Raw genomic sequence first — 24882 nt, forward strand, 5'->3', positions numbered from 1 at the left:
GGCCTCCACCCTTCCAGGCAGCCCCTCCTCGCTGCCAGGGCTCCAGGAGCCGTCCCCCTGCTGACCTCCACCTGCTGCCCCCTCTGCTGCTCCTCTCTCTCAGCGCAGGCACCGCGCTCAGCTCCCGCACCCTCCCCTGCTGCCAGCCGGCGTGCCGGCCAGGGGAGCCGAGCCCTGAGCTAGAGGCCAGCTGCTGGCAAGCTAGAGAGAAGGTTGCTCAGATACCCACCTGGTTTTTAGCCTGCCTGTACAGAGTCTGTTTTATTGCCTCAGAGTCTAAGGTGGCATTAAACACATCCTTAACTTCAAACGCTTCCTCGGCTGCGCTGCGCAGGTCCAGCCCCTTCCCGCACCGCGGCAGCTGCTCCAAAGCTAGCAGGCCGGCTGCGTGCTCCTCGCCACACCTGTACCAGGGAGCAGGGGAGGGGGCACCTGTTGTTAGCTGCTCTCACTGGCCACAGCTCAGCCAAGCTGTGCTGCCAACCCGGTGCCTGCATGCACGGACCATGGAGGTGGGGGCCCACGAGCCACATGCGTGAACGGACAGACAGACAGACACCAAGACGACACCGAATGCAGGGAGCGAAGAAGTGGAGAGCAGGGCCAGGCACACACAGGGGCAGTGCTGGGCAGAGCTGGCACCCACCAGGGCTGCTTCACCCTGCTCTGCTCTGCTCTGGGGAGATGGCCAGGTGCTGGTCCTGGAATGGGCTGGAAGGGACCTTAGAGGTCATCCAGCTCCAACCCCCTGCCATGGGCAAGGGCAGCTCCCACCAGCCCAGATCCAGCCTGGCCTGGAACAGCTCCAGGGAGGGGACAGCCACAGCCTCCCTGGGCAGCCTGTGCCAGAGTCTCCCTACCCTCACTGGCAAGAATTTCTTCCTCATCTCCAGCCTCAGTCTGCCCTCTCCAGCTCAAAGCCATTCCCTCTCGTCCTGTCACTGCCAGCCCTTATCAGGAGTCCCTCCTCAGCTTTCCTGCAGCCCCTTTCAGGTCCCTGTCTGGAGATCCAGGCCTGCTGTGCTGCTGCTGGGCTGCACTGACAGCAGGGAAGATGCTGCCTTGCATCACAGACAGTTGTGACTCCTACCAGTTGGGAGACTGAGGCAAAGGGAAGCTAAGGCTGCACTGTGGGCCACAAACTGCAGCTCTGAAGCTCTCTTGGACATGCCCTGACCTTGGGCCATAGAAATAAAGCAGCAGCTTTGCTTTCCCCCAGCGCTCTGGGAGCTCCACCTGAGGCCAGCAACGTTCAGTTGCCACTAGGAGGTGCAGAGCAGGCCAGCAGGGCTGGCACAGAGGTGCCTGGCACACAGGTGCCTGGCACACAGGTGCCTGGCACACAGCTGCCTCTTCCTTGCCCTGATCAGTGCTTTGCAGAGAAACATCCTCTGAGGTGCCTGACCCTGCTGTCTGCTGGGCTGGGCTCCACTGCTCTCCTGACACACACTCCTTGGATCTGCACCTTGGGGAACCACAAATTGCTTGGGTTGGGAACCTCCTCTAAGCTGCTGGAGTCCAAGCTTCAGCCTGGCACCACCGTGGCCATCAAACCAAGGTCCTCCTTGCAGTCCACTTGTTTCGTGTCCCCCCCCTCCCCAAGGTGAGGATGGAAGCCCTCAGGTGAATGCTCAAATCAAAGGGGAGGTGTGAGACATGGCTTGGAAACCAAAACAACAGCCCCCACGAGCCAGCTGCGACGCAGGGGCTCGGCCCAGCCCCCAGCACCTCCCGGCGGGGCTGGCCCAGCTCACCTCCGGCTGTGCTCAAAGCTCATGGTGAGAGATGTGGGCTCCTCATCCTCCTCATCCTCAAATGCCCCCCGGGGCTCTGCAGTGGGTGATGCTGTTTCATCCTGGGACTTCCCTGTCAGGCTGTCATCATCTTCCTCTTCCAGTTCTTCGTCCTCGTCATCCACGTCTTCTGCTTTCTCGCTTGCCAGCCCGTGGCACTGGGAGCTGCCATCCATGTCCTGGATCTCTGGCCTGCTGGGGTCGGGCAAGGGGGGAGAAGAAAGGCAGAGTTACAAAGCCAAGCTGCCAGCTGGCTGAGCCCTGGCTCTTCACTGACTGCAAGGCCTGGGTGACTCCAGGACCCATGGCTGAAGGCAGAGCCAGAGGGATGGACACAAAGCCAGGGAGGAAAAAGCAAAGCAGCCTCTTCCCAGGGCTTCAAACACAGCTTCACAGTGTCTTAAGGACCAGCAGGCACAGCCAGCACACCCCAGCCCCCCAGCTGGGCTCTTGCTGGGTCTGGATTTCAGTGCTGGGCTCCCATCTCTCAAAACACCTTTGCTATCCCTCAGCTGCTGCACTGCAGCCCAGGGCAGCAGCCAGCCTGCCCCTGCAGCTGCTCCTGAAACCTGCTCCGTGGCTGCTCTCATCCCCACAGCCACATCCCCAAGGCCTTGCTGGCTCCCCAGGTCAGCTCTGCCAGGTTAGCTCCCTCTGAACCCCCTTCACACCAGAGCTGGGAGCTGAAGGCATTTCCCTTCCTTTGCCATTTCTCTCTGCTGAGGGTTTTCAGTCAGGGGCAGGACAGAGCCTGAGCAGCCTCTGCACCACCTCAACCACACCTCCCCCCCAGGCTTGGTGCCTGCTGGGCTACCTTTTATCTGCTAGAGCTGCTGCTTGGTTCAGCTCGCTGTTTGCAATAAAGTTTCTGATTTCAGAGAAGTAGGAATCCTCTTTTTCATCTAAAAGTGCATGGTTGTCTGATTCCGAGTTCGGGGAGGAGGCACTGGTCCCAAGGTGGTTTGTGATGACTCCAGAGTGCTGGCTCACTGTGGGAGAGAGCAAGGACAGAGGGCAACAGTCAGCTGGTGCCAAAGCTCTTGCTGGGAGGAAAGCTAAAGGCAGGGACATGAGAGAGGAATCCTCTCACTACACATCCAGGAGTGCAGAGCAGCCTCAGGGGGCAAAGCTGCCCAAGGAAGCTGCTGTTAGCCAGGCCTGAGCCCTTGACCCTTGGTCTCCAGACACCCTCAGGCAAAGTCTCTCTGCAGCCTTCCTGCAGGATCCCTTCAGCTCCTGGCAGGCAGCTCTGAGGCCCCCCTGGAGTCTCCTCTCCAGGCTGAACACCCCCAGCTCCCTCACAGCAGAGGTGCTGCAGCCCTTGGCTCATCTTTGTGGCCTCCTCTGGCCCCACCCCAGCAGCTCTGTGTCCTCCTCCTGCCGGGGACACCGGGGCCGGAGCCAGTATTGGAGGTGGCTTCGCGGGGACCGGAGAGGGCAGCCTGCGGTGAGCTCTCCCTGCCCCTGCCCACAGCCCTGCCCCTGCCCACAGCCCTGCCCCTGCCCACCTGGCACATTCTCATGCTCATGTTTCTTCAGGTGCCTGTCCAGGTTGGTCTGCTGCCCAAAGCATCTGTTGCAGAGGTGGCACTTGAATGGCTTCTCCTTGTTGTGGATGTTCCTGACGTGCCGCTGCAGGTTGGAGGAGATGCTGAAGGACCTGTCACAGTACTTACACCTGCAGAGCAGAGGGAGAGGGAAAGAAATCAATGAGAGAGGGAAACCTGACTGGCAGAAAGGCAGAAAACCTTGCTCCATCAATCTTGGGTGAGCTGAGGGGCTGGGAGGCAGGAGGCATTCATCATCCCAGGCACAGCTCCGGTGGTGGGGACTCAAGGAGCACGAGGGAAGGATCAGGATTAATTAAGAAGTGAGCAGTCCAAACAAATAAGGACCTGGAACAAAATAATTACCTTTCCAGGCAGGAGAGGGGAAAACAAGAAAGGAGAAATTACTCACAGTCTCACAGGGTGGCTCAGGCTGGAAGGGACCTCAGAGCCCTTCTCCTCCAACCTCCCCACCATGGGCAGGGACAGCTCAGCCGGGCTCAGCTGCTCAGCCTGGCCTTGGACACCCCCAGGGAGGAGGCAGCCACAGCCCCCCCGGGCAGCCTGTGCCCCCCTCACGCTGAAGGACAACTTCCTCAGCTCCAGCCCGACCCTGCTGTGCCGCAGCTCCAAACCATTCCCGGAGCAGGCAGAGGGTGGACTGAAGAGGGCAGCTCCGAGCCACCATGGAGAGGTTCAGGACGACAGCTACGCAAAGCCCAGCTCGGTCCCCCCCGAGCCCCTCGTTACAGCTCCCTTTAAATGCTCTCTTTGCCCCTCCACAGAGCTGCCTTCCCCACGGCCTTCCCTCCACAGCCCAGCAGGAAGGGAATCCTCTCCCCCCCGAGAGCTCTGCCTGGACCCCGGTGGGACAAACCCGAACCTGTTCCTAAGCCTCAGCGTTGCAGACCAGAGCCACAGAGCTGCCCTGTGCCCCTCTCCCCCGGGGCTAAGCTTGTCCCACTGAGCTGAGCTGGGGTTTGAGACGGAGACCTGCTGCCTGTGGGCAGATCTGAGGGGTTCCATCTGTTCATGGCACGAAGAGGGCACCAGAGCCTCCCTTGTGCCTGTGCCACCCAGCTGTGGCACTGGGTTTGCCTTGCCACCGAGGCCAGGGCGGTGCTTCCCTCCCAGCACCCCAGGATCAGAGGCAGGAAGGTGGTGAGAGTGTGAAACACAGCCCCAGCTTCCAGCTGTGCCACAGCTGGGCCTGCACTGGGGCTGGGGCAAGCAGAGGCTGTGGCTGGAGGGAGCAGAGATCCATTTCTGAGCCACTCTCTCTTGCTGAGTGTTTGTGGGGTCCACATCCACCTCCAAACTTCCTCCTGCTAAAGCAACCCAAAGAGAGCAGAGCTGCTGCAGAGAATGAACCCTTGTGGTGATTCACCCAGGAGGAAAGGGAAACCCTGGAGCTCTCTCAGCCTTCAAGAGTTTTTCTTTCTCATTTTTCCCTGCAACCACCAAACCTAACAAGAAAAGCAGGCAAGGTCAGCAAGGAGAGGCACAGGCTGGAGATGGAGAGCTCAGCACACACAGATTGCCAGCTCCTGCTCCCCTCCTACCTGCTGCCCACCAGGGAAGCTGCTCTAGGAGCTGCCCAGCTCTGGCACCCCTGGGTGTCCCCAGGGCTTCCAGAAACCCTTCTGCCCAGCTTGGCTCTGCTGCTCTACCAGCAGCCCCCTCCTCACCCCTGCTGCCCAAGGCTTGCACTCCCTGCCTGTCCTCACCAGCTCCATGCCCTGCAAAAGCCAAACTCTCCTCTCTTTGGGCTCTCCAATGCAGGGCACAGCTGGGGCATCAGGGCTGCCCTGGGTACCCACCCAGGTCTCCCCTAGTGCAGGGCACAGCTGGGGCATCAGGGCTGCCCTGGGTACCCAACCAGGTCTCCCCTAGTGCAGGGCACAGCTGGGGCATCAGAGCTGCCCTGGGTACCCAGCCAGGTCTCCCCTAGTGCAGGGCACAGCTGGGGCATCAGGGCTGCCCTGGGTACCCAGCCAGGTCTCCCCTAGTGCAGGGCACAGCTGGGGCATCAGGGCTGCCCTGGGTACCCAGCCAGGTCTCCCCTAGTGCAGGGCACAGCTGGGGCATCAGGGCTGCCCTGGGTACCCAGCCAGGTCTCCCCTGCCTCACTGCCAGGAGCAGCCCCAGCCACTTCAAAGCAGCAGCTGCCTGCGCCGGGCAGGAGCAGCCTGGCCTCCTGCACCTCCATTTATTTAGATGTTCAGGAAGCCTTTGAAAAGTTGCCTTTGACAGGGCCTGGCCCTAAGCATGAGCTATGGGGATCCAGGGTAGGGGCTGGAGGAAGGATAAAGAGCTTGTTAAGAAGCGAGAAGGCAGAGGGGCAGAGGGAAGGAGGCTGGGAGCGGAGCGGCGAGGGAGACACCCCGCGTTATTTGTGGCCCCTGAGGGCTCACTGCTTGGATCTCTGCTGGTTTTCATCTAAATAAATGGCCCAGAGAGAGGAACCAGCTTCCATTCAGGGAAGGGGTGAACAGAGAGGCAGGAGAATAAAACTCCAGAGCAGCAGTATTTGCTTTGTAAACAGCCCGAGAGGGGGCCAGGAAAGTTCCTCCTTATCAGCTTCCAGTGACACACCGATGGGCTGGAAAAACAGCAAGTGGGAGGGGAGGGTGGCTGAGAAGGAGCCAGAGCTGGGGCTGGGGAGCTCTGGGGAACAGCAGGCAGCCAGGAGGACTCAGCTAGCTGGCAGGATACAGCTGGAGGGGCTTAGGGAACACTTGAATGCAGACTTGGATGTCACCAAGCCTGTGGGCATGGGCTACAACAAAACCCAACCAAAACCACTTGGAGTCACAGAGCTGTCAGGGCTGGAAGGGACCCCAAGGCTCAGCCAGTCCCAGCCCCCTGCCATGGCCAGGGACACCTCACACTGCATCAGGCTGCTCACAGCCACATCCAGCCTGGCTGCAAACACCTCCAGGGATGAGGCTTCCACCACCTCCCTGGGCAGCCTGTGCCAGGCTCTCACCACCCTCCTGGGGAACAACTTCTTCCTCACAGCCAATCTCAGTCTCTGGGTTTGCTCCACTTCCAACCACCCCAAGCAAAGTTCCAAGCAAGACACCAGTGAAACCCTGGGGGTTGGACTGGATGATCTCTCGAGGTCCCTTCCAACCCCTGATGCTCTGTGATCCAAGCCAGCCTTTTACCTGCACCCTTGAACACAAAAGAAAGGGAAGGCTTCAAAGCCATCCCTGCAGCAAGAGCTGGGGGATCTCAGCTCCCTGCAAGGGCAGCAGCAAATCAGTGACCATTAAGCTCCCCTGGCAGGGCAGCACAGCTCTCAGGAGTGCCTCTGGGATGCAGCATGGCCCACGAGCCCAACCTCTGCTGCACCAACCCCCCCCAAAGCACACAGATGGCCACTGGCTGGGAGAGGAGCAGATCAAATGCATCTTTATTTTCCTAACCTTTGTTAAGTTGCAAGCTTCCTCCTCCTCCTCCTCTCTTCTTGCTTTGGAAGCAAAGTGAGCTCACAATCTGGGGAGCAAGGAGAGGAGGGGGTGCAGGCAACACACAGCCCTCATTCAGAGCAGATCAAATAACAGCATGGGGAATGGCTCCAAAATCCATCCCAGTGTCTGCTCTGGGGTTTTGATTTACCTCATGTCTACACTCAGGGATGCTGGGTGGAAAAAAGAAGGAAAGGCAAAGGCAAAGCAAAGCAAAGCAAAGCAAAGCAAAGCAAAGCAGCTCTGTGTGAAGCAGGGATCCAAGTGTGGGGGAGAAGAGCTGCACAGAAGTTGGCCTTCTGCTGCTCATACATTTGTTGGGTTGGGGGTCAGGGTTAGGGTTTGGGGGTCAGGGTTAGGGTTTGGGGGTCAGGGTCAGGGTTTGGGTTGGGGTTTTGGCTTGGTTTGTTTGTTGTCCTTCCTCTCCTCCCTCTTTGCTGTGAGCTTGTGGCTGCTGTGTGCCAGACAAACCCTGCCACCAGCACCCAAGCCTGGGTGGCTCCCTTTGCTTTCAAGAGCACAAGAACCACAGAGCTGGGCTTCCAGGGAGCTCTCCATTCATCATCCATTCTCTTCTGCTCAGGCAAGGACCTAACAAACCAACCCAAGCTGGTTTATTCTTCCCCCCTCCCCATTTCCCTTCTCTTTTTGGTCACTGACTGCAAGACAAAGAGACAAATACTGGAGGGGGAAAAATCCTTCCCACTTGGGTCCCCCCTTCACACCCCCAGCCCCAGAGAGGGACTCAGACAGATTTCCTCTCCTGTTTTACTCAGCTTTAGCCCATGCAGACTTTCAAGAGGAGCCCCAGCATGGGTGGCTGCAGCTCCACTCCCTGCAATGAGCCTCTCAGCACAGCCAGAAGGCAAAACCAAGCAGAAGCCTCAGGTCACCCTGGCCACAGCTGGCAGAAAATTATACCTCAAGGCTTCTGCCCTAGCAGGGTGGGAACTGCCCCTCACTGCTCAGCCCTCTCAAACCCCAGGGCTTAAGGTAGGAGCCCCCCAGCCCAGGTTCCCAAGCTGAGAGAGCACAGGGCTCTCCTTCTCTTCCCCTTTTTTGATCCCCTACTCCAGACACCTCAGCTGTGCATCAAGGGGGGGAGAGAGAAAGAAAATCCATCCAGACCCAGCAGCTAACACCCTGGCAAGGCCTTCAAACCAGCCTGAATTTCAGAGCCATTCAGCACCTTCAGCTGTCCTTGAGATGAATGGCTGCTGTGAGTGTGAGGCAGCCCTGCAGAGCTGAGCCCTGCTTAGCCAGCACACAGCTAAATATAAGCCAAGTGTCTGCCCGGGGGCTGCCAAGTGTCTGCCCGGGGGCTGCCAAGCCTGAGGAGCTGTGGCTGGCACACACCACAGGCAGGGCTATGAATCATGGCAGAGCTGGGGGGGTGGTGGGTGAGGCTGGCACAGCTCTCTGGAGCACATCCCCCCTGTGCTGAAGGAGGGTGAGGGGCTGGGAGGGGGCCCAGCCTCACCTGTAGGGCTGCTCTCCGGTGTGGGTCCGCAGGTGCCTGGTCAGGTTTGCTGAGCGGGGGAAGATCTTACCACAGTACCTGCAGGGGAAAGCCAAGCAACCATCAGTGCATGCCCAGCACAGCACCAGGCTTTGGCTGGCAAGGGACCCCCAGAGGTCAGCCAGTCCAGCACCTTCAACCAGCTCAGAGCCCTCTTCACCTGAGCCAAGGGTTCTGCCACCCCTCTGTCCAACCTGGGCCGGGGTTTCTCCACCCTCAGTGCACAAAGCCCGAGTTCAAGCCACCAGCCCTTGTCCTGGCCCTGCTAACAACTCTGTCCCCAGCTTGCCTTCAGCACTGAAAGGTCTCCCTGGAGCCTTCTCTTCTCCAGGCTCAACAGCCCCAACTCTCCCAGCCTGGCCTCATGGCAGAGGGCTTCCAGCCCTGCTGTGCCCTCCAGACGTCCCCAGCGGCACTCACCTCGCTCTGATGCCCTTCTGCTGAGCGTCTTCCACCTAATGTTCTCAAAGCTCTTTGGACATCCCCAGGCTCCCATGGCAGTGAGGTCCTCTGCTGAGCTCTGGGTTGTGTCAAGAACCTCCTGCTCGCCCCTCACTGCCTGCACTCAATACCATCTCCATCCTGCCTCAGGGCAAGGTTTCCTCACTGCCTGTCCACATTGTCCCCCCCTTGAGATATTTCCACATCTCCTTTGTAGCCCTCTGGGGTTGCTCATCCTGCAGAATGTCCTTGGTCATCCTTCTCAGAACTCACAGAACTTTCCTCTGGCTCAAAGCTGCAGCACTGAGTGACTGCTCTGGGGATAAACCTCTGGGAGTCTGCTTAGGACAAGGGAGTGCAGCACTGGGACCTGAGGGCAGAGGAGGGGCTGTGCTCCCCAACAATCTGGAGCCCCAGTTCACTCCAAAGGAAAGGAGGAACAAATCAAACCATGAGCTGGGAAATGAAACAAGGGATGAAGGGTGACAGTGAGTAGTGCTTCTTAGTTTCAGGGACTTCCAGCACCTCTCCTGAAGATCATAGAATCATGGACTGGTGGGGGTTGGAAGGGACCTTAAAGAGCATTTAGCTCCAACCTCCTGCCACAGGCAGGGACACCTCCCACCAGGCTGCTTCTGCCCTTGCTTTCAGCCCTATCTCCAGTGCCACTGAGCCATGATCTCCACTAACCACAAGGTTGATGTTCCCCAGCAGTGCACCCCCAAATGTTAACTTGAGGGTGTAAACCTAAGCCTAGTCCCTGCTGTGGGTAGAAACCTCCCATTCCTCAACACTCAGCTAAAATCTGAGCCCATCTGTGGCACAGCTGAGCACAAGAAATGCACCAAACACCACAGGTCCCCACGGGGAGAGGCTGGAGCAGCGCTGGGCAGCCCTGGGCAAGCAGAGCCAGGGGCTTGCTCCCCAGGGGTGGGGCTCTGGGAGCTGCAGTGGGTCCCTGAGGATGGCTGTGGGCACAGTTGTGTCAGGGAATGCTGCTTCCTGCCTGCCACTGAGCAGTTCCCTTCTGCTGCCCAGCTGAGGCTGTGAGGCTCAGCGCTGGCTGCCACACGTGGGAGGCTTGGCTTGGAGAGAGCTCTGCTTGCTTGAGAGTCTCCAGATCTGCTCTCAAGGTTATTAAAAATTACAAAGAAAACAGGAGATGCTGATTTGCCACCAGACAAAACAAGAGGCTGCAGGGGGAATTAGTCACCAGAATGCTCTGGGCTAATTCTGCTGCTCCTTGGGTTTCCTCCCACCCCTGGGCCAGACAGCGAAGGCATCCGTGGGGAGCTGCTCTGCTGTGTGCTGGGGTGGGATCCTGCCTGGGGCTGGGGATCATGCTGGGGTGGGATCCTGCCTGGGGCTGGGGATCATGCTGGGGTGGGATCCTGCCTGGGGCTGGGGATCCTGCCTGGGGCTGGGGATCCTGCCTGGGGTGGGAGTGGGGATCCTGCCAGGGGTGCCCCCCAGCAGCTGGGGGTTCAGCCTGCCCCCTGGGGGTGCCCAGGCCCTTACCTGCAGGTGTAACGCTCCTTGCCCTTGCGCAGGATGGGGTCGGAGAGCGTGGGCGGCGGGGAGCGGAAGTTGAAGGGGTGGTGGGGAAGGGGCTGCAGGGAGCTGCCGGTGTCTGCCTTCATGGCTGCAAAGCTCTCCAGTTTCTCCGTCATTGTTTCTATGGCTGACATCTAGGAGCACAAGGCAAGACCTCCAGTCACACCGGCCCCAGGGGGAGAGCAGTACCCAAAGCACCCTTCCAGCGCCGGGACGATGCCCGCAGCCTGCTGCTGCTCTTTGCCCTTGCTCCCAGAAGCGGGGAGAGAAAGTGGCCCCTGAGAAACCAGGGAAGAGGCTTGGCAAAGCCATGCAGTCAGCAGGAAACCTCAGACAGGAGGCCCCCGGTGGCCTTCTGCGAGGGCCATGTGCTTACCTTCAGCATTTCAGACAGAAAGGGCACTTCCAGTACACTTGGGCTCCCTGCTCCCAGGGGTGACACCAGAACCAGACCCTGCAGCCAGCTGCTGGGCACAGAACTCACCACCCAAACCCTCTCCTCGGGCTCAAAACACTGGGAAGCAAGAGGGTTGATTTCTTCTGCAGCATCCACCACCCTTGCATGGGCTCAGCAGCAGTGAGCTGTGGGCAAGGCAAGGCCAGAGGGGATGGAGACTTTCTGGGCAGGAGGATCCAAAGTGGAGTGGGAGTGAGCACAGGGGAATGTGTAACCATGACCAGAGAGCTAAGACAGAGGAGAAAGGGAGGCCAGGGGGTGATGAGGGAGCAGCAGGGGAGAGGAGGAGTGAAGATCAGACTCAGGATGGAGTGGGTCCACAGGGAGTTTGCACAGAGAAGGGCTCAACATTTTCACTTGCTGTAAGAGCAGCTCAGAAGGCAGCAAGGGTGATGGGAGGATGGGGGGGAGATGGCTGAGCTGGGTGAGTTCCAGCACCACTAGAAGCAGGGTGAAGGCTGCTTGGGTGGGGGTGGCAGGCACACAGGGCTGGAGATGTGACACCACACAGGAGGCTTCTGGGGGCCCTTGGCAGCTGTGGTTTGTCCACTGAGCCACAGCCACCTTCTCTCATGCACTGTGGATGGAATCCCACAGCAGAGAGAGGGACAGGGGAAAAACCTGGAGATGCAGGAGAAGGGGAGAGGCAACAGACACAACCAGGGGGGAGAGGCAACAGACAAGGAAGAAAGGCAACAGGCAAGGAGGAAGGGCAACAAACACAACGAGGAGGGAAAGGCAACAAAAAAGGAAGAAAGGCAACAAACACAACGAGGAGGAAAGGCAACAAACAACGAGGGGGGAAAGGCAACAAACAACGAGGGGGGAAAGGCAACAAACAACGAGGGGGGAAAGGCAACAAACACGGAGGAAGGGCAACAAACACAACGAGGAGGAAAGGCAGCAAGAAAAGGGGGGAAGGCAGCAAGAAAAGGGGGGAAGGCAGCAAGAAAAGGGGGGAGAGGCAGCAAGAAAAGGGGGGAGAGGCAGCAAGAAAAGGGGGGAGAGGCAGAAAGAAAAGGGGGGAAAGGCAGAAAGAAAAGGGGGGAAAGGGAAAGAAAAGAGCAAGGGGAAAAGGCAAGAGAACGGCCAGGCCCCAGGCAGCTGTGTGCAGAGCAGCCCCTGGAGCACCCCAGTTTTACTTTCATGAGAGCAAAACAGGAAACCCGAGCCCGAGAGCGCAGCGCAGCTCGCAGGACCACGCTGACATCCCCAACCTTCCACTCCCCGCACTCCTGAGAGCACTTAGCGAGCCCCCGAGCAGCCAAGAGGGACAAAACAAACAAGGCAGCAATAAAGCTGCCTGCTCGCCGCGGATGACATCAGCAGGAGAGAAGGCAGCGCCGGGGGGAGCAGCAGCCCGGCTGGAGCAGGCAGCCCGAGCCGGGGACGGGCAGCCAGCGGAAGGCAGTAGGAAGCCATCTATCAAAAGGAGATGCTCTATTGTGGAGGAAGGGCTGACCTTTTGCACGTTTACACTTTATTAAACTGGGCTGGAGGGGGGAGGAAGGAGAGCCAAGATATTGTTTAAAATGTAGGACTATTAAATAAAGAAGAAGAAGGGGGGGGGGGGGGAAGTTGTCTTAATCACCCCAGAACACACTGGGGAGGGCTGACAACCATTCATAAGCTGTGAAAAAAAAACCCAACCCAGCCAAGTAGAAAAGAGAGGAGTAGTAAAAACCCCATTTGCCCATAATAGATCCACAGCCCCTTGGTTGGAGGCTCCCAGCCCATGATAAATAGTAAGTAACACTTAGCAGCAGCCACTTGAAAAGGTTACTTGATCATTTCCAGCGAAAGCTCTGCCCCAGCTGCCAGTCATGTAACAAAACCATCACAGCAAAAATGCTCTCTGGATCCTTCTGAGCTGTGCCACTCAGCCCTTTGCTGCAGTACCTGCAGATCTCCTTTGTTGTGCCCTGTTCTTTAGGCACTTAGGCAGAGAGATGTTTGCTGCCTTGGAGAGCCGTGGGCTCGGCCCCGAGCGCCGGCGGCAGAGGCACTTTGGCTATTTAGGGAACAACTGCCTGGTTGTAATCATCCAGCAGAAAGGGAGAAGAAAAGGAACTGAACAGGTGAGAAGAAAAGGTCCTCCATTAAGTGATCAAAAAAAAGTTACAGCATTTAGTTATGCTGTCCAGGGCCTCATGCAAAACAGTGGAGGAAGGGCTCCTGGTGGGGCGGAGGAGCTGCGGCCCAGGGCTGGCTGAGGAGGTGAATGTGGCCTGGAGAAAGCAGCTCCTGAAGGCTCAGTCCCCAGCATGGCTTCTGCTTTGGTCACATCCCACACAGGGTCCCCTGTAGGGGCTGGGGAATGATGCACAGGAGGAAAGGAGCAGACCTCCCTCCCCAGGGGAGTTCAAGGCTAGGTTGGAGGAGGCCTTCAGCGACCAAGTCTAGCTGAGAGGTGTCCCTGCCCAAGGCAGAGAGGTTGGAGATGATCTCTAAGGTCCCCTCCAACCAGAGCCAGCTCTGATTCTGTGGTTTGTGCTCAGAGTGACCTGGTGTTGGTGCTAATGAAGCAGATGGAAGCAAGGAGCCCATGAAAACACAACTCCTTAGGGCAAGGTCCAGGACAGTGTTGGATGGGGAGCTGGTAGCCAAAATCTCCCAGGTTCCTAAACAAGTTCTCCACTGACTTCCCAAACTTCCTCACTGGAAGGGCTCTCAAAGCCTGGCACAGGCTGCCCAGGGAGGTGGTGGGATCCCCATCCCTGGAGGGGTTCCAAAGCAGCAGAGATGTGGTGCTGGGGGCCACGGTTCAGCACCAGCCTTGGTCCAGTTAGAGAGTGGTTGGCCTGGATGATCTGAAAGGTCTTTTCCAACCCAAACCCTTCCCTGGTTCCAGGCATGAGCTGTGGCTGCTCTCTGCTCTGCAGAGCATGGGAACAGCAGCTCCCCAGACCAAGGGGGACCCAGGCCGCCGAAAGTCCCTTCCCAGGAAGCTTGGGGCTCGAGGGATTGTGCACTTTCAGCTCCTCTGTGTGATAAGCTCTCAGAGATAACCACAGCTTCCAGGTCTTTTCCCTGCCCTGGGAAGAGGACGTGGTCAGGCTTTCAGGAACAATGTCAACCACCTCCCAGCCCAGGGCTGCCCCTGCCCGGGCTCTGTGTGTTTCTCATCGTCTCTTGCTGGGTGGCTGTGCCACTCCAGCTCCTCCCTGCTATCAGCTGCTGCACAGGCAGCCATCCCCACCATTCTAACCCACACAAACACAGGATGTCCCTGGCCAGCCTGTCACCATTATCCAGCCTCTACCGAGGGAAAATCAGGGGAAGTTATTAACCAAACTCTGAGGCTGATGCGAAACAATGAGGGAACTAAGTTTAGCTGTGAAAGCCACCAGGATCCAGCTTCCACAAACCTGCAGGGTATTTACCTAAGGTGGGAAACATGATCAGAGGAGAACAATGCCTGTGGATGTGAAGGAGAGCAGAAGAACCACCACAGAGCCCAGCTCCCAGCAGGAGAGACCGAGGATAGGCTGGCGACTGTCAGCCTGGAGAGGACCTCACTGGTGCCACAGACTCACAGGGTTGCCTCTGAAGGGAGAGGCCTCCAAGATCTGAGTCCAACTCCAACCTAAGACCACTGAACCGTGGCCCAAAGTGCCACAGTGGAGGGAGGAACCCGAAGGACAAGGAGTGACATCCCTCCGGGGGAGGTCAGCTGCTGTTTGTAGGACCTGGGCTGTGTGAGCTGGGCTGGCTCTCATCAGCAGTTTTGGCTGCACCAGCCCCAGCTGTGCCTTCCCAAGGCCCTGGGTGAAGGCCTGGCCCAGCTGCACTGCTGGGATGACATTCCCAGGGCACTGCAAACTGCTGGCCAGCAGCAGCTCCCACTGCCCTGCAGCGACTCAGAGCTGAAGGAGGCGCAGAGGGAGCAGGCAGCTGGGAGCTGCCAGGAGCAGCTGGGCAGGAGGGACAGGACAGAAGCTCCCTGGCACCTGCTGGAGCAGGCAGAGCTGACCCCTGGCTCTCCACAGCCCTGCACTTTCACACCTCCTAGGTGATGTCAGGGAGCATCAGGCAGGTGGAAAATGCTACTGCTTGGGGGCTGGGCAGTCCTGCTCCACTTTGCACTGACACCAAGTGACTGCAGCAGGGCTTCTGGAGGAAGAATGAAGCAGGCCTGGGAAAGGGGAGTTGGGCAGACCAGGGGAGGTGTCCTGACCTCATCCCTGCTGCTGCTCACACCAAAAACCCCCAACCTCAGCAAAGCAGAACAACCCCAGCCCCAAGCCAGCTGTGAAACCAAATGCACCTGAAGGTAGCTGGTGGGCAAGAGGGGAGCTTCCCATCAGGTCCTTGGAGGAGAAAGACTCTGCCCCAGGCGACCTGTCTGCACCTCCAACCCCTCAGCATTCAGCCCAACAGCACCCCACAACCCCTCTGCTTTTACCTGGGGGTGAAAAAGCAGCGGGGAGGGTCTCAGGTACTTCTCCTTGAGGGCACCCACAGGGTCTGTCACCTTCCGCTTCTCCACCCTGCTGGACAACAACACAGAGGGTTACATACCAACCAGGGCAGCACCAGCAGCCACACCACCTGCAGCTGGCTCAAGCAGCCACACAGGGCTGCCCTCCTCTGGGCACAAACATCTCTCTCCCCTTCTGCTGGATGCTGCAGTTCTGACCCACGAGTTGCCCTGGAAACGAGCTGACAGCAGAGCCCCTGCCCTGGGTGGTGCTGGGGCAGCCATCAGCCCGAGGCCTCAGCAGACACTTGGCCCTTCCCAGGTGAGAGCCTCTGCTAGAGTGCTTCCTAAGCCTCTGCTGTGCTGAAGGCTCATGCAAAGCCCTACACTTACAGCCAAAGCCATGGGTGAGTGGGAGAAGCTCTGGAGGCCACAGCAGGCAGCCACTGCATGGAAAAGAATGTGTCTGAGAGTTGGTCTTGAGCCAAGACTGGAGCCTGGGCCAGGCTCTGCAGCCCCCAGGCTGCTGCAGTCCTGAGGTGGTTCATTCTGATTTGCTCCCTGACAGCTGAGAGGCTCTTTGGCAAGCATCTGTGGACAGCAGCTGAGGAAGAGAAGGATCCAGAGGGACATCTCCAAAGTGACTTCAGAGCCTGAGCTCTTCTGGTGTCCCTTTGGTCCATCCCAACATCCCCTGCTCAAACCCTTCCTGTGCAGAGGAGATCCAAGCAGCTCAGGCTTCTGCTTTGGAGATCATTGGCTCTGAGTTCACCAAAGATTCTCCTTGCAGGGAAGCCCACGGTGTGGAATCACCAAACCAGAAACTGAGAGGTCCTCTGGGAGGGGGAAGGGAAGTAAGTGCCTCCAGTGGATGCAGTTGTGGACTGGAGGCCACCTCAGCCAAACCAGCACCAATCCAACAGCCAGAGAGATCTGAACTCCATCAGGAGGGCACCAAGGACAGCAAAGGATCCTGCTGCATTTCAGCTGATTGGTGTGGAGCAAACCCCCCCTGAGCTTCACAGACCTCTCGTGCAGAGTGCTGCCTTTAATCTGCACTGCTCTTAGGTGGCAGGAAAGAGGAGAGCTGGGGGTGCAGGGCAGTCAGAACTGCTGTGCTGGGGAAGGGGTTTGTGCCAGGCAGGAGTCCTCAGAGCCTGTGGAACCAGACAGAAGCAGCTTCTCCCTGACACAAGGCAGAAGAGCAAAGAGGAAGGGGAAGGACTGTGGGGATAGGATGAGGGGGAATGGTTTGAACCTGGAGCAGGGGAGGTTTGGGTTGGACAGCAGGAGGAGGTTCTGCACAATGGGGGTGGTGAGACACTGGAGCAGGCTGCCTTGAGGCCCCATCCCTGGAGACATTCAAGGTCAAACTTGGTCCTGAGCAGCCTGCCCTGCTTCACACAACCACAGACTGCAGTTTGGAAGGGACCCCAAGGATCAGCTGGTCCAACCTTCTGGAGAAGTGTCCCTGCTGACTGCAGGGGGGGTGGACAAGATGACCTTTGAGGGTCCCTTCCAAGCCAATGCCATCTGTGAAGCAGCTTTCCCCTCACCAATGTGCTGAGCCCAGGGCGATGCCCAGGGGCTGCCTGCTGGCCCCTGGCAGCAGCACCTGGAGGACCAACCCCTCCTGCACCACAGATGTAGAACCTTGCTTGCAGCTCTGCCATCTCCTGCTGTGGGGCAAGGAGAGCACCACCAACACCCTCATGTCCCCAGGGCCTGCTCAGAGCCACTCTGCAGCCCCCTCAGGATGAAGCAGGTCTAAGAAGCTCTCAGCCCCAGCCCCAGCCGAGTGCTGCCCTGCCCTCAGGCTGCCTGCACTCCATTAGATCACCAGCAGAAAATGCCAAGGATTTAAGTGGCCTTTGGGAGCAAAAGGAAGCAGCCAAATGATGTGAGAGAAGCTGATAAAGAGAGGCTCAGAACCCAAACACTTCCCTGTGCTCCAAGCAGGGCGCTGGGGGCTGGCTCCAGCAGGAGGCTGCTCTGAGCAGCTCCACCTCTGCCTTGCTGCTTCAGTGCAGCACTGAGCTCCAGGCATGCCTTGGAATGCAAGCAGTGATGTCCCCATCCCTCACTTCCCTCTGCCTGCTGGACCTTCCCGGGGTTCCTGGGGCTGCTGTTTGCCTTGGCAGCAGCTTTTCCAGCCCATGTTATTGCAGCATTGCTGCTGAGAACACCCAGAGGTGGCAGGGCCCTGAGCTCAGGCCAAGCTTTTCCCTCCTCTAGCCATTTATTACTTGTTTTCCCCCCCCCTCCAGAAGGCCTTTTTACTCACATCACTGTGGGGCTGTTTACATCATTCCTTCCTTTCTCCAAGGGGAGATGACCACAGTGGGTCCCAGACAGGACCCTGGGCTGTGCTGTGCCTGTTGCCATCACAGATGGAAAGCAAGAGCCAGAGCAGCAGCCCCCAGGGCTTTGCTAGCAGCGAGGGCTCTAATCCTCAGCTCAGCTGACAGCTCTCTGGCCTGGCCAGACACTGACATCATTTTTTCCCACAGTTATCAGCCACACACCAGCAGCCTGGCAGTGACATAGGTGCTGCTCTCCTGGCCTGCTTGTGGTGGAGGCCACAGCAGCCCTCTGAACACTCAGGCAAGCCAGCCTGGTGCTGACATCCTGACTCTGTGCTGAGCAGGAGCCTTTCCAGCTCCTGCAGCTCATGCCTTCACCTTCCTGGGGGCTGGAGGACAGCAGGGCTCACCCTGCTCACACAGAGCTCAAGGAGCACAAGGACAAACCACCTGCTGCAGGAGCTGGCTGGGCCTGGCTGCCATCACCCATCTCCTGCAGGAGAATTAATTGCCCTGCTCATGCCTGAGTCAGGCTGCTTTGGGACACCTTTTCTCCCTGGGCTTTGCTGAAAAGTCTGGGCTGTACTTGCTACAGGACCAGAGCATCCCCCTGCAGTGGGAGGTACCACAGGCAGTGCCAGCACCCAGACACAGACTTACTGCTGCCCTCACCATGAGCCTCAGAACAAGGAGAGAATGGTTTGGGGTTGGAAGGGACCTTCAAGATCAGCCAGGTCCAACCCCCTGCCAGGCTGCTTTACCCCTGCAGCTCCTTCTGGCCATGAGAGAACAAACTGGGTCTGACTCCAGGTTTGTTTGCAGCAAACCCAGAAGCCTTCTGTAGCCTCCCAGGCGAGGTGAGGCTGCAGGCAGTGTGAGACCCGGATCACACCACGCTCCCAGGTGCTGTTTGCACACTCCCAGGTGTTTACACAGCACTCCTCACTCCAGACTCACTCATTGCAAGAGGCTGGGCCCACAGCAGCAGCTCCTGCCGAGGACAAAACTCCACCACGGGGAATCAAGACAGGAAAAACCAGAGGGGGGTGGGGTGGGGAAGAAGAAAGGTGAAGCAGCTGACAAAAGGCCATCAAGTCAGTCAGTGGGAGAGTCGCATTTGCAGGCTCCCAGGGCTCCTGACTCATTCCCAAGCCATGAGAGCCCTGGCTGGAGGCAGCTGAACTCTGCATTCTTATCGAACCAAACCTCTGGAATTTCCCCAGCAGCAGCAGTGCCATCTTAGGGCTGGCTCGTGGGAGAGGCCTGGAACAGGGCAAGCTCCTTCTTTATCAACACCGGGAGGGGGGTCGGGGGGGTTCTTCACACACCCTGATGGAGAGACCTTCCCATCACTCAGCCCTTTCCATTCACAGGCCTGGAGGGTGCTGTGCCACGGGCGGGAGGAAGGCAGCGGACTCCTCCTCGCCGCCCCCCAGCCCCCCCTGCCCGCAGAGGCGATGGCAGCTGCAAAAGGAGCTGGTTAGAGGAAAGCCTTAAGGCAGGGTATGTTAATACCTGTAGATGGGGTCCATGAAAAAGGGTGATGGCTTAGCATAATGCAGGGATGGCTGCTGAGGCAGTTGAGACTGGGAAATCTTGGGTAAGACTTCACTTGCCATTAGCTTCCTCTCCCCATAGATGTGGTTCTTGCGCGGCTCTCTCCCTCCGTTCTGGCTGGCTCGGATGCGGTTGCCGATGCTCAGATCCAGCGGCTGCTCCTCCCCCGAGGAGGGGGCCGGCAGCACCTTGGGTGGGGGCAGGATCGGCTTAATCTCTTTTGGCTTCGTGGTGAGATCGAAGGGCGACTCTGAGCTGGTGCTGCCCACTTTGTGGAGGTCCCTGGGTGACTTTGGTTCTGCCTTGACCAGCAAGTTGTGATTGAGGGTCCGCTCCGTGAAAGGGTAGAGGGAGTGGGGGAAGTTGGGGAGGAACTGGAAGGGGAACATGGAATGGTATGGGAGCGAGCCCATCTTCTTCTCCTGCATCCCCATGAAGCCAGGCCCAAAATACTTCTCTGCGATGGAGGCGATGGCTTTGATGGAGTCGTTGGCCGCTCCCGCGGCGGGCAGCAGGTGCTCCTCGGGGGGAGGAAAGAAGGAATGCTGAGAGTAGAAGAGAGGGATCTCCCCGGTGCTGTTGGTGGAGCCGGCGGACACCGAGCTGCTGACAAAGTCTGGCTTGCTCTCCGCTTGCTTGCCCTTCTCCTTGGCTTTGTCCCGGTCGCTCTCCGCGTCGCTGTCCAGGTCGGAGCCGGTGCCGGTGGTGGTGTCCAGGTCCGTGCCCGTGGTGGTGTTGACGTCCTCGAAGTCGCTGCCGTCGGACAGGTCGCTGTTCCTGGCTTTCAGCTTCTCCAGGTAGGAGTTCTCCAGGCTGCTTTCGCACTTCTCCTCTCCCGCAGCGGCCTGGCTGCTGTTGCTCACTGCGGAGACCAGAGGAAGCGCCGGGTTCCCAAGGGGGCTGGGGAGCTTGGCGTCGGGCGTGTGGTTCAGGGGGCTTTTGAGCAGCTGTGTGGGAGGCAACAAGGGGGGCCTGGGGTACAGAGAGGGCGGGAAGATCCCCGGGAACCCCGGGGTGAGGGCGGGAAACGCTGGGGGGGCAGGCGAGAAGGGAAGACCCCCGGGGTGCGGGCGGGACGGAAAGTAATCGTTAAATCCCAGGCCGGCGTGGTTGAGGTTGGGAGAGGGCTTGGACTTGTCCATGATGGAGGTGGGCGTGAGGGGGAGGCCGGGGGCAAAGATGCCCCCCGGGGGGTAATGGTTCTTGCCCTCGCAGAAGCGCCGGTGTTTGTTGAGGGAGGAGGTAGTGCTGAACATCTGCCCACAGTCCTTGCACTTGATCTGCGTGCGGCAGTCGGCGTGCATCCGCTTGTGCCGGCACAGGTTGGAGAACTGCGTGTAGGACTTGTGACAGACCTCACCTAAAGCATCAACAGAAGCCAAGCAACAAGAGCAGTATGAAATTAACAGCACGCAGCCCCCAGCCCCCCCTCCCCTCCTCCCACCCCTGCAGGCAGCCGAGGGCAGGCGCAGGCTGTGCCGGGCGGGAGGCAGCGCTAGGACCTCAGCTCCACCTTCCTCCTGCTAAGGCTTCCCTCCAGAATCACTAAGCCCTCCAAGGCCATGGATCCAACCATCAACCCAACACCACCATGGCCACCAAACCAAGCCCCCAAGTGCCATGAACACACAGCTCATGAACACCTCCAGGGATGGGAACTCCACCACCTCCCCGGCAGCCTGTGCCAGTCCCTGACCACTCCTGCATGACAGAAGTTTGTCCTCATCTCCAACCTAACCCTCCCCTGGCACACCTTGGGGCCTTTTCCTCTCACCCTGTCACTGCTTGCTCAGGAGAGGTGACCTGGGAGCCATGGGCACAGGGTTTAGTTTCCTTGTGCTTCATCTCCCCTGGTATAACATCAGGGCACTGAATGCAGCTGACCCCTCCAGCCTGCATCAGTCTGGGAAGAGCTGCTGCCCTCTTTAAACAGCCACACACAAGACCAAACCTAACCAGGCTGTGACCTTGGCCACACTCAGGGAAGGCAGAGGCAGCCCTGGGAATCCACAAGGTATGGGATGGAAGACCCCAGGAGCAGCCAAGAGCAGGCAATGCTCTGAGTCCCAGCATCACTCAGGAGGCCACATCCCAGAGTTACCTTTCCCCTGGGAGAAAGCTGCTGCCTAGAGAAGCCCTCAGCAAGAGACTCTCTCCAGAAACCTGAGGAGCTGTGCTGCAGACACCTCCTGAGGGCAGCAGTGGATTCCCCTGCCCTGGTCAGCTTGAAGCCTCAGCTCCAGAGTCTGCTGGGCCAGCTCACTGCAACTCCATCACCGAGAAAGCTTGGAGCAGAGGACCCTTGGGGTCCCTTCCACCCTGGCACTCCAGGATTCCTGCTCAGACAGTCCTGGGGAATGCAGACAGCAAGGTTGGTGCTAACATGAGCTGAGCTGCTGGGCCTGCAGCCCTGATGTGGCAGGGGAGGCTGAAGGGAGCAGAGCTTTGCCTCACTGAGCCAAACCTGCCCCTTCCTGAATGCCCCCACGGGGATGGGCTGGGAGAGCTTCGCTCAGGCTGGAGCAGGGTGAGACCTTGCATCGGCAAGACAGCCTCAGCTAACCCTGCCTCAGCCTCTGCTTTAACGACCTGCAAATGCCAGGCTGTCAGAGGGGCAGCTTTTATGATCTCTCACCTGCAGGCTTTGCTGGTGTGGCAGGAGCTGGGCAAAGCAGTGGGGGGCAGAAATCCCACCCAAACTTTTCCAGGTATCAAAACACTCTGCCCTTTTACTATCTGCTGCCTCTTTCAAGGTAGGAATAAACTCCACTTGCCAGGGAATTAACACACTCCTGACACCAGAGAGCTGCTGTTAGCACCACTCGGCGTGGGAGCCGGGACACGGGCAGGGAAGGGACATGGTGGCAGCAGGCAAGGACTGAATCCAAGTCCTCCAGGCACAACATTGTGAAAACAAACAAACAAGCAAGCACAGACCCTCCCTCAGCCCAGCTCTTTCCTTCCTTTGAGGGGAAAGACAAACATCCCAGCCAGGCCCTCCTCGGGGCTCCCCTAAAGCTGCTAATGGGTTCCATATTCCCACATGTGAGTGCAGCTAGCAGGGCTGCAGCAGGCAGGACCAGCCTGCAGTTGGCTCTCACACTGATGCAGACTGACAACTCCCTAATTCTTATGAGGTGAGAGTGAGGAGATTATGAGGGGGAATCACTCATCTGGCTGCAGCCATGCGAGGGGATCCCGAGGAGCTCTTTCATGTGCCCGTCACCAAGTGAAGGATTGCATCAAAATGAGCAAGAGGAGTCTTTCTTCTTCCTCTGCTGACACCCAGCTGATTACCTCAGAGCACACTAATGAAACCTCTCTCCCAGGACACTCTGCCATGCTGTTCCCATTACACCAGCAGGGAAAACAGCAAAATAAAAGGCAGAGGTGGGCTCGGTGGCTTCCCCGGCACGACATCAAAGCCTGGAATCAAACACAGATCCTCTCCTGTGCCTCAGCTCTGCTCGCTGAGGAGCGGCAGGAAGTGGTCCCTGAACCTCTGAGAGCTTTCTTGTGACACAAGTCACCCTCCTGCACAGCTCTCCCAATCCAGTAGGTGCTGTGGCAATTAACATAACACAGCCCTGGGCATGCCAGGAGAGGAGCTGCACAACCTCACAGCCCTGGTCACACCAGGAGAGGAGCTGAACGGCCCTGGGAATGCCAGGAGAGGAGCTGCGCAACCTCACAGCCCTGGGAATGCCAGGAGAGGAGCTGAACAACCTCACAGCCCTGGGAATGCCAGGAGAGGAGCTGAACGGCCCTGGGAATGCCAGGAGAGGAGCTGAACAACCTCACAACCCTGGGCATGCCAGGAGAGGAGCTGAACGGCCCTGGGAATGCCAGGGAAGGAGCTGAACAACCCTGGGAATGCCAGGAGAGGAGCTGAACGGCCCTGGGCATGCCAGGAGAGGAGCTGAACGGCCCTGGGAATGCCAGGAGAGGAGCTGAACGGCCCTGGGAATGCCAGGAGAGGAGCTGAACGGCCCTGGGCATGCCAGGAGAGGAGCTGAACGGCCCTGGGCATGCCAGGAGAGGAGCTGAGCAGCCCTCAGGGGAAAATGCCCTCCTGGAAATGCTCCACTGAAGAGAGCACTCAGGCCGAGGTTACCTGCTCTTTATTTGGCTCCCAAGCATTATCTGGATGAAATGTGCAGCAAATAAAGAAGCAAACCCCCCCTTTAAAACACCCCCTCCCCCCTCTCCTCCTTTCCCTCGACTGTTTCTTGTGACTATTCCAAACTCTTTACAGCAGCTGAGGGATTTGAGGCACCCCTGAAACCCATTTCGAGCAGGCTTGTGTCAGCTCTTTATTTATGTCCCCAAGGTGAAGCATTCAGAAATTATTAAAGAAGGGGGGGGGTGGGGGTAGGGGTGGGGGCAATGGAGAGAGAGAGGGAGAGAGAGAGAGGAGTGAAAGCAAAGATATGAGGACTGCTGAGAGCCTCAGCTTTTAACTTGTCAAGAAAAGTCACAAACCGCCAGGAATGTTTACTGAAAAAACAGGGAGCATGCAAAAGAGAGGAGGGGGGCGGGGGGGGGGGGGGGGGGGAAGCAAAATAAGAGGAGGAGAAACCAAACCAAACCAAAGCTGCCCAAATCGCTGCGGAATTTCATCCTGCGCTCTGCCCCGATACAATTCCAGCCCCTCCCCGGGGGTGCCCCCGCAGGATCCCGGCAATTACAGGGCGAGGCGGAGCCGGGTGATGGCCGTGACAACTTACATATGAAAGGTTTGACAGTGCTGTGGATGTGCTTGTGCTGCTTGAGGCCCGAGGAGGTGGCGAAGGTCTTGCCGCAGTCGGGGCAGGCGTGCGCCCGGGCGCCCACATGCTGCGAGCGGATGTGCCGCTGCAGGTTGCTGGGGTCCGTGAACACCTGGGAGAGGAAACACCTTCAGGCAAGGCACAGAGCAGGGCAGAGGCACAGCACCCTAGGAGAGAAGGGCTTCAGCTGGCAGGGCACTTGGGAGATGCTCGAGTGCAAGCTGGCCTCCAGGGGAGAAGCCTGAGTGCAGCTGGAAGGCTCTGCCCCGGATGGTGGTGCAGCGAGGGGATCAGAGGATGCTAGGGGCTGGAAAGGACTTCTGGAGAGCTTCCAGGCCATCCCCCCTGCCAGAGCAGGGCCAGAGAATCCAGCACAGGTCACACAGGAACACATCCAGACAGGGCTGGAAAGTGTCCAGAGCAGGAGACTCCACAACCTCCCTGGGCAGCCTGCTCCAGGGCTCTGGGAGCCTCCCAGTGCAGAAGTTCCTCCTCAGGTTCCCCTCCTGTGCTGCAGTTTATATCCCTTAGCCCTCATCCTACCACAGGGTGCATGGCTTAGTGGTGACCCTGCAGTGCTAGGTTGAAGGTTGGACTGGATGAGCTTGAAGGTCTCTTGCAGCCAAAGCTGCTCTGTGACTCTGTTTGGGGGTTTGGCACCAGCACCCCCGGAGGTTCCCCACCCACTGCTTGCAGATAATCACAGAACCAGGGAGTTGTTTGGGCTGGAAAAGCCCTCTAGGATCATCACCATCAACCCAACCCCCCCATGGCTGTCAAACCATGGCCCCAGGTGCCATGGCCACAGGTTTCTGGAACCCCTCCAGGGATGGGGACTCCACCACCTCCCTGGGCAGCCTGTGCCAGTGCCTGACCCGCAGGCATCAGGGCTGAGCTGTGTCCTGCCAGGCTGCTTCACGCTCCCCAAGGTGCCCTGGTGCTCACAGCTGGACAGCTCCTGGCTTACCCACATCTGCCCCCCCACAATGCTCCCCCACCACCCCAGCAGGCTCCCCAGTATCCAAGTGACCTGGGCTTGGACACTGGCA

The 24882-nt window shown here is 58.6% G+C and overlaps 1 protein-coding gene across 5 annotated transcripts in view; it reads right to left on the minus strand.

Moving 5' to 3' along the window:
- Positions 1 to 24882, minus strand: part of PRDM16 (PR/SET domain 16) — a 301558-nt gene that overhangs the window by 7771 nt on the left and 268905 nt on the right. The window contains exons 8-16 of one of the 5 annotated variants that reach the window (XM_068158186.1): positions 23792 to 23945; positions 19023 to 20424; positions 15190 to 15274; positions 10292 to 10461; positions 8294 to 8371; positions 3302 to 3471; positions 2608 to 2782; positions 1755 to 1985; positions 230 to 404 (exon numbers count right to left, since the gene is read on the minus strand). In XM_068158186.1, coding sequence (XP_068014287.1) covers positions 230 to 404; positions 1755 to 1985; positions 2608 to 2782; positions 3302 to 3471; positions 8294 to 8371; positions 10292 to 10461; positions 15190 to 15274; positions 19023 to 20424; positions 23792 to 23945 — 2640 coding nt within the window. Of the gene's footprint in view, positions 1 to 229; positions 405 to 1754; positions 1989 to 2607; positions 2783 to 3301; positions 3472 to 8293; positions 8372 to 10291; positions 10462 to 15189; positions 15278 to 19022; positions 20425 to 23791; positions 23946 to 24882 lie in introns of all 5 variants that reach the window. The other 4 variants (XM_068158185.1, XM_068158184.1, XM_068158183.1 and 1 more) reach the window with 4 other exon arrangements.

Source organism: Melanerpes formicivorus, unplaced genomic scaffold (assembly GCF_026170545.1).
Source record: "Melanerpes formicivorus ecotype bairdi unplaced genomic scaffold, bMelFor1.0.p_v2 SCAF_39, whole genome shotgun sequence".
In the NCBI taxonomy this organism is placed as follows: domain Eukaryota; kingdom Metazoa; phylum Chordata; class Aves; order Piciformes; family Picidae; genus Melanerpes; species Melanerpes formicivorus.